General features: G+C 30.5%; 1 protein-coding gene across 1 annotated transcript; it reads right to left on the bottom strand.

The window, feature by feature from the left end:
- Positions 1–4549: 4549 nt before the first annotated feature.
- LOC106765468 (protein ALP1-like) lies at positions 4550–6210 on the bottom strand. Its single transcript, XM_014650105.2, is given in 3 exon segments — positions 4550–5406; positions 5409–5446; positions 5448–6210. Coding segments are annotated over 3 exon segments (1377 nt in total). The 5' UTR covers positions 6161–6210; the 3' UTR covers positions 4550–4780.
- Between the last annotated feature and the right edge of the window lie 3125 nt (positions 6211–9335).

Here is a 9335-nt window from a genome sequence, read left to right as displayed (position 1 = left end):
TTTTAATTATTACAAGTAGAAAAGTAATAAATCAAATATATAATTAATATTAAATGTTTTATAATAAGAAATATGAATATATATAATATTTTCACATCGCATTCAACTAAACTATTTCCAAATTCTCATGTTGTCTATTGGAAGACTTTTTAAATTTTGTAATTTACTTTGATTATTTGTAGACCAACATATGATTGACTATTTTTGTTCGATATTGGTCTTTTTCTATCTTTAAAACTATTCAAGAGTTTAATTTTAAAAATTATAACGTTTCTACTATTATTTTCTCTCCATTTACTAATTTTCTAGACATAATTTTGAAAAAAATATTAATTACAAGAAAATTTAAGGTTATTAATTAAGTTAATCTTTTCTTAACAAAGTGTAATTTAATTATAAGTCTCTTACGCTTAATAACGGAATATATGCGTGTCATTTATTAATCTAACTAATTTTGCAAGGATTATATATATTAGACTAATGTGATGAGATAAACACTCAGATAAATAAGCATGTGTTTTATTTTAACAAAATAAGTCTATTTGAGTGATTTTGTTTAAACTTAAGTAATGTTTTAACATATGTCAATCCTGAATATGTAAGCGTAAATCATTTTTGAAGGAGAAACGAAAAGAAATTAAAGTAGAATAAAAAATTATATATAAATTTCAGGGTTTAACTCTTCTAAAAGGAAACTTTAAAAAATAAAGTGCAACGATAGTCGACTATTGTAATTATCATTAGTTTTGAATTTTGCTAAACATGTATTTAATCGTGTAATAATTTTGAACTGTATACTTCGTAATCAGTTACTATTATTGCATTTTGGCTGTCATTCTTTTAAATATTGGGTAATATTGTATTATCATATATAATACATATTTTACACTATATATATTTACTTGATAATGAATATTGTATAATCATAACTCGAGTTTCTACGGACCTTTTTCTTAATTCTAAATTTCAATAAAATCACTATTAATAGATGAAAAGTTTTTTTAGGGGTTTTCTTATATTCTTTTATTTCATTTATTAGGGTTTTATTTTATTGAATATTTTTTATTTTAATCTTTAAATTTTATTATGAATTGTCTTATTTTTGTCACAACAATGTTCTTTTATAAGAGGTAAATGATAACAATGTCATGTCAAGCCTAATTGTTGAATGTTTGAAATTTTATGTAAAAAAATATTTCATCCTTTCAATATATATCTGTCTCAACTTCTTTTTTTTATTTGACTAACATATTTATGTGTAGTGTAGTGTATAGCATTTATTATTTTTTTTTACTTGCATTACAATTCCATGACTTTTTTGACTTACATTACAAATCGATGACAGTATATTTTAAGTAATGTGTTTTCTTTTTCTCTTTCATTTCATGATTGATGCTACATTTCTTTCATTTCATGATTGATTCTACATTTCAAGTAATCACGTAATCTAGATGGTTAGATTTTGGTTAAACTTTAGAGGCTATATAGTCATTTATTAGAATGATCTTGAAAATAAAAGTAAAAATTATCAAGTTTATATAACTATTATTTTTCAAAAATTTAAATATTGTGACAACGCACTTCAGATGCTTCAAAGACGTAAATGGTAAAATAGATTTGAACTTATTCTTCTTTGTCTTCATAACTGAATATTGAGTTCATTGTTTATTCTTAGAAATATAAGACTAATGCAAGGTATAAGTGGTGAAGAAAAAGTAAAAGTATTAATCTCGACGAATATATTATTTTACATTAAATCACACATAAAGGTTTGTGATTTATTCAAACGGATAATTCATCGTTTTTTTGCCAACATTAAGAGAAAAAGAGATAATGATGTGAATTTTACGACAAGTAATTATACATCCTCGAGGTTTTTGGTATTGGACATAGTTGTGATAGCTTGTAATTTATCACAATTTGCTTTTATCCCCTTGTGTGTTTGCATGAACCCAAATGCTAGTAACTAACACATAATTAAAGTTGCACCAAATTTGTTTAACATTTGAAGTTAATACATATTTGGTAAATGTAATTAGTTAAATTAACATAAACACACACAAAGGTAATGTCCAAGACATATTAAGAAACAAATTGTTGCAACATTTAAACTATTATATGTAGACCATCAATTGATCTAAAAGTAAATAATAAGTGTGATCAATCTCAAATTCAAGTATAATCAATATATATTTATCTAATATGTATGATTACATTATCTTCTTAGTTGAAACATGATGACTTGGACGAAAACTTGGCTTTCCTTTCTTAAACTTTAGAAGCACAAGCAAAGTAAGTCAAGGATGCATAAGTGTAAATATTTAAAAGATTTCATTATCAAGCTCAAAAATAATACATCTCATGAAGATTATACAAAACACTCATATATGTGAAGACATAAGACAAAGCTAGTAGATGACAAAGACGTGTAAAACTATAAGGCATGTTGTTATTGGGTGAGACCAAGATGTTCTCACAAGGCCTTAAACTTTTTTGTCTTGTTACATTTTATTTGTCCCAAAATAAATACACATATTATACAAACTTTCACAACTCACATGTGAAACTCTTTACTTTATTTATTTATATATGTCAGACATTTGTTGTCCATAAATTAATTATTATATTACATAATAAAATGTTTCTAAAATGTTCTTTCCTTTGCCTTCTTGTCCAAAATGTTCATTTTCTCTTATCCAAGATGTTTCTTCCTCTAGCTTAAGGTAGGAGTGTTTAGAAACATTTTTATTGATTGTAGATGTTATGTGTTTATTATAAAAAAGAATTACCTTACCTAATAATCAAAACAGAGTAAGGGAAAAGGGGAAAGGGGAAAGAAGACACAGGAAAGGGAAACAGACAATGCAAAGGGGAAAGGGAATACCTTCTCACTGGAGTTTTCCATTGCTTCACCAAAGTCTCCTCGGATTGCCTCGCCAGAAAAAATGACCCTTTATGTTTGCTTCGTGAGAGAGAAAGGAGAGAAAACACATATCATGAAAGAGAGCACACAGAAAATAAAAACGAAAATGAAGAGTAGAAAGAGAATGAAAACGAAAATGGGAGGGATATTTTCAGAAACCAAATATCAGTACTCTTGCATGCCAATTTTTTTGTTTTAAAAAATATCATTTCAAAATATCATTGTTAACATATCGCGATCTTTTTCTAAAAACGTAAATCGTTAAAGTGAAAGCTCTCTATAGTTAATTCAATATTCAACAATTCAAGTTTACTTTACATTATTCTCAAATTTAACAAAATTTAAATATTTTTTTAATAATTATTAACGAGGTAGAATATCTAACTAACTTAGTGTGTGAATAAGTTATAGGAAAAAAAATGAAAAATGAATACAAATTTAACATAGGTTGACTTTCAAGTTAACAAGTAAATAAGAGAATAAGAAAATGAATTGAAGTCCGTATTTATGTTTGAAATGTGTCTTTATATAAATTTTATTATCTTTAACAATGATATGATCATACTTATGTGTTATATTAATGTTGTAAAGAAATAGTATAATAGATATATTAATAAAGGATAATTGAATTGTTAGGTAATACACAAGTGATGTTGACTTTAGGTTTTATCTTTTTCGCTCACCATTACTTTGACTTTGTTATTTATCAGTATAAGAGATATAGGAAAGTGAGAGTTATAAAGGGAGACATCATGTGAGACATACTAAGTAAAGTAATGAGTGAAAAGAGAAAAAAAAAGCATGAATATTACCAAAATCTAACAATAAAACAACCGTGTTCCAAATGGATGCCGCAATAAATAGATTTGATGGAAAAGAAAAGACCTTCAAAACATTGAAGTACATGGAAACCCAACAACAGAATCTGAGGGAAAAATTAGAACTTTTAGGATCCTCCATGCCCAAAGGCCCTCTTTTTCTCGGCCAACAAACAAAAAGAGAGATTGCTATGTCGTTTTCTAACGTTCCCACTGCTGCTCGATCAGCGGTTGATAACATAAAGTTCGTGAACAGTGTATAGTTTGAAAACCGGAACATGTCGAGGTAGAAGGAAACATCAGCTATTTTCAGCAATGTGAGAAGAGTGAAAGTAGTTTGGGGGTGGGATTTCAGGGCATGAAGCAGAGAAGAGGAAAAAATAATTGCAGGGCTTAAACAGACAAAAAGTAGTTCAAAATCCATTGAATCGCTGTTCTCTGTAAGCAGAAGCTCCGAGGCAGACACGTATGCCCCTGTCCTATATGTGCAGTATTTAAGTCCTTTTTTCAATAGAGAAGAAAAAAAAAAAGTGATTCTCTTCTCCGAGTACGACCGCGTAGATACAAGTCAAAACTGACAAAACGCAAAAGCACACTGATGATATTTCTGGGTTGCAGAGCTAATATTTTAGGGTCAAAAATTGTGGGACAGGATGAACGTAATCACATTACGTCACTATACACAGAAAAATGAAATCAATTAAGAAAAACAAAGCCGCGGTTTCAGGCTGACGTTAATTTCAATCAACTAGAAGCGGGAACTAACACAGTTTCTGAAATATCAAGGACACACCCGAAAGCCTTCTTATCTAAGAAAATCAAATAAATTTCATTCCTTTTTTCAACTGGGCAGAAGATATCTATCTACACCCATCATCACTGCTAACATCGATCACAACTTATTATAATTATTGGCTATAATATATTATTATTATTTAGCCATATATAGCCAAAAGAATGCTTGACAAAATGAGAAAACAAAAAACAACACATCATTATCTTCAGCATGCCTGAAAAGATCTAGAGATTTGATCCGTGTCTACAAAAAATTGGTGCCGGCGCGGCCATGGTGCAGCAAATAATGCGCTATCTGATCTCTGGCCTGCTCTGCAGCACTTGAGCGAATGCCATTCTCCGCCACCATTTCATCATCAAAGATCTCAAACTTCCAGTCGGGGTCAATTTCCTCATTCCTCATCTCGCAAATATTATGCAAAACACAACAGGCACCGAGAAGCACCGGCAGATCCTCAAGCTTCACTTCGGTTCTCTTCTGCAAGCAAGACCACCTCCCTTTGAGTCTCGCAAATGCCTCCTTAGCGATTCCCTGAATCTCCCCCACCTTCTGATTGAACGCATGCTGGGTCCAAGTAAGGTTCTGGTGCGTGTAGGGTACCAAAACGCCCTCCATCAAAGGGTGCCCCGAGTTTCCCACCACCCACACGTCCTTCAAGCTTCCCCTACTTGCTCTCTGGTACAAGGCGCTCTTCTCCAAGACCTGATCATCGGAGAGAGAACCGGGCCAGCCGATACAAACGTCGTTGAAGACCCCTTTGGGATCAACCACGCCCTGAACCGTTATCGAGTAACACGTCTTCTGGTTCCGCTCGGTGTGACGCTTGTTGAAGTAAGCGTTAACGTTGGACTTGGGTGCAATGATGGGAATGTGAGTGGTGTACATCGACCCTCCCACGTTGGGGATTCCCGAGAGAGACTCAAACTCTTCTTTCACGACATTCATTTCGGATTCATTCGGCCAGTGGAGGAACTTGGGCATCAAGACGGTTTTGATGGCGGCACAGACCTCGAGAACGAGCTTGTGACAGGTGGAGATTCCCAACCCGAAGCGCTTCGACACTTCACGGAGCGGGTCGCCGGTGGCCAGCCGCCAGATGCAAACGGCCACGCGCTGCCGCACCGGGATGGCATCGCGGAGCATGGTGTTTTTTTTGGTGACGGCGGAGTCGAGATGCTGGCAGATGGTGTCGAAGGTGGCCTTGCTCATTCGGAAGCAGCGGCGGAATTCGTTCTCCGGGAAGTCCGGTCGGTTGCAGCGCTCCCACCAGTCCTTGGAACGGTCCTTAACCCAAAGGCGGCGCTGGTGCGGTGGTGCGGTGGAAGAGGTAGCAGTGTCGACATCTTCTACGGCACGGCGAGGTCTTTTGGTGGGAGAGGAGTCGAAATCGAGTTGGAATTGGATGGATTTAGGTTGGTGGAATTGGTTAGAATCCATGATGGGTTGGTCGAAGTGGACGAGGGAATTGAGGAGGTCGTTGAATGCGGTGTCGTTTAAGTCGCATTGGGATCGCTTCTTGGGGTTGGGAATGAAGGTTGAATTAGGGTCCATATTGATTGTATCAGGAAGGAAGAAGGAAGAATAGTCTTCGAGGGTAAGGAAGGAAGGAGAACCAATTTCCATGTGAAATGAAGAAGGTGTGAAAAGCTTGTGTGAACGGTGAAGAATTTGGGAAAGAGAGAGCAGTGTTGCGACCTTTATAGTTTTGTCGAATGAAACAACGGAAGGAGAAAGAAGCGTAGGCGTGTGCACAAATGAGAACGCGGTACCTTTGACCCCTGACTATGACTAATCACTGCTCTATTCTATCTTTTTTTTTTTTAAAAAAAAAAATAAAGCAAAACGTGGGGATTTTGTTGAACGCGGTCCCAGATGTAAAACGTTCGAATTGTTGTGGAAAATTGCCAGAAGTTTCCCTAAAAAATGGAATCATCATTGGGATTAGGTTAGGACAAAGTTCAAGCCGAAAAACGAATAGGAAATGCCCCTCTTTTACTCACCCTTGTTCATTAAGAAAAATAATAAAAACTGTGTTAACTAAGTTAATTCTTTATATCCTTTTACTTAATGAGAAAGTTAAGTTAATATGTAAAATGAGATTTACTAAATTTGCTTATTTATGATGTAAAAGTAAAAGACATTTTATTGTTTTGGATAATATTATACAACATCTCCTGACTCTAAAGAGGAGGATAGGAAAATGTGAAATATGGATGCATTTGTAGTTTTATTTCATTTATTAATTATTAATGTTTTGAATTTAGGGAGGAGTGAAGTATGGGGGAAATTAGGAATGTCGCTATCATAGTCTTAACATTAATTAGCTACAATAAATAAGTTCATTGGAGGAGACTCCATTTACACCAATGGTGTTAACATTAATTAGCTACTCACCTGTACATCCATTAAATATTTATACACCTCACTTGTATTATACTCACTTCTGTCTTTGATATAAAATATTTTAACATAATAATTATTTCAATTTACTTTATTTTAAAAAAATATGTTTATAATATTTGATAAAACAAAACAAAAAAAAAAATTAGTTATTCACATAAACGATGGTGTCTGATAAAAAAAATCACAAATTCTTTTAAATTATGTATTATATTAAAGACCATTTCATATTAGAGGAAACATATGTGTCTTGGGTACATTTATTGTAATAATAATAAATAAAAAATATAATTAAAAATTAAAAATTATAATAATTATTAAAAAAATTACGATAACTATAATTATACAGTATTCGAAAATAACGATATTAAAATAAATTAAATTTGATAATTAATTGTGGTTGAAAGTTGATAATAAATTATGTATACTAAAAACATAGAGATTACAGAGAAAAATTTTCTCTATCTTAATTAATAGTTACATATTGTATTTTCATCTAGAATCTTAAATAAGTTTTTTTCTTTTTCAACGTCTTGAGTCTTTATTTTTGTAAAATTGAATTAAACAGGACCTTTCTGTCGTCAAATTGAGATGCGGTTAGGGAAGACATGTTGACTGTGTAGTTTTTTGTTACATGACATTAAAAATGGGACTAAATTGTATTTTTTTTATTTTTGAATTAAAAAATGAAGTATATTCTGCATATTTCATTTTTTAATTTAAAAATTCAAGTAATAAAAAATTACACTGTCAGCATACCCTTCCTAACGGCGTCATCTCAATTTGACGAAAAGGCCATATTCAATTCAATTTTACAAAAATAAGGACTCAATTGAGACGTCGAAAAAAGAAGAGACCTATTTAATATTCTGAACGAAAATTGGGACTAATTAAAACATTAAACCTTTATATTTATATAATACACATGCCGACTCAAAGTTTAGGTAAAGTCCTTATTATATGACTCAAAGAAAAAGATTTCAAATATATATTTTTTTTAGTTGTAATTGTTTTAGGATTCAAATAAAATAAAAAAATGTTTCAAATAATTTTATTTAGTACTGGTTACTTTAAACCTTTAAGGAAAAAAAAATCTTTTAAAAAATATAATTTGATTTGGGACTTTGAACATTTTTTCTTCTTATTTTAGTTTCTAAGTTCTTACCTTTTTTTTTTCCATGTTTTTAATTTTTAAACTTAAATTTTACTTTAGAAAGAATTACTCATATATTCTCTTCGTTATATAGAAAAAACTTTGACCTTTTGTCGAGGCTTTCTTTATCATTTTCATAGTATTGATTGAACCAGTCTTCTTGTTAATACTCAAAATATCTTATTTTGATAAAACTTAAAATAATATTGTATTTTTTATCAGATATTTATGATCTAATTCATATTAAATTTATTATTTATACATATAAATAATTTTAATTCAACTATTAACATATTAATTATTTATAAATAATTTAAATTGAATTATCATTTACTTGCATACTTTATTTTAACTAATTTGTTATTTAGTTGAATAAATCGCTTTTGATAAATATTTATCCAGTTAGGTAAGTCTCTTATCTTTAGATATTATTATAGTCAAAAAAATTATTTGGCTAAATCATTAACATATTTTAATCAAATATAACATTGTGACAAAATTATTAAGTTAATAATTATTCATTTCGACTAAGCTATTAAGCCGTAAACAAATTTATTACTTAGAATTTAACATATGATTAGATACTTTAATTGTTTAAAGGAATGGATTTTAGAAAAATACAAAAGAAAATAATGAATAATTTATTAAATGAATGCATTTCTTTAAAGATGTATATACAGTAAAATGAAAAAGAAAGAAGAAAATCATTAATAAGAACATGATTGTCTACGCAGTCACACACGGTTTGGTTGGTAACCGTCCATTAGCTTTCACGTTATTTCAGTTTAAATCAGTTTCTACGTCTTATATGTATTTAATACATCAAATTTAAATATTAACAATTTATAACAATTGCCCACGTATTATAAAAATTATTTTTATGTAAATTAGATGAAAAAAAAATTACAAATACGGCGGTAGAAGATATATTTTTACAATGAAGCAAAACATTTTTTTGGTAGAAAATTTATAATTGGACTCCGTGCTTGAACTATTCTCAATTTTTTTAGCAGCAAATATTTTAAAATTTGAGGATAATAAAAATAAGAATTTAATTTTTATGTTTAAACAGAAAACGTTATCATAATATCAATAATTTATACACGTTAAAAAAAAAAAAAAAAACTTTAAAAGCACTCTTTATCAAAACTACCAGTGGTATAGGAATATATACGGTTCTATGTAAGATCTTTATACCATTGTCCACTTAAAAAGATACATGAAGTATTTTTTACTTTATTTTTT

Source organism: Vigna radiata, chromosome 7 (genome assembly GCF_000741045.1).
Source record: "Vigna radiata var. radiata cultivar VC1973A chromosome 7, Vradiata_ver6, whole genome shotgun sequence".
NCBI classification, from domain to species: domain Eukaryota; kingdom Viridiplantae; phylum Streptophyta; class Magnoliopsida; order Fabales; family Fabaceae; genus Vigna; species Vigna radiata.
This window is presented reverse-complemented; position numbering and strand designations above follow the sequence as displayed.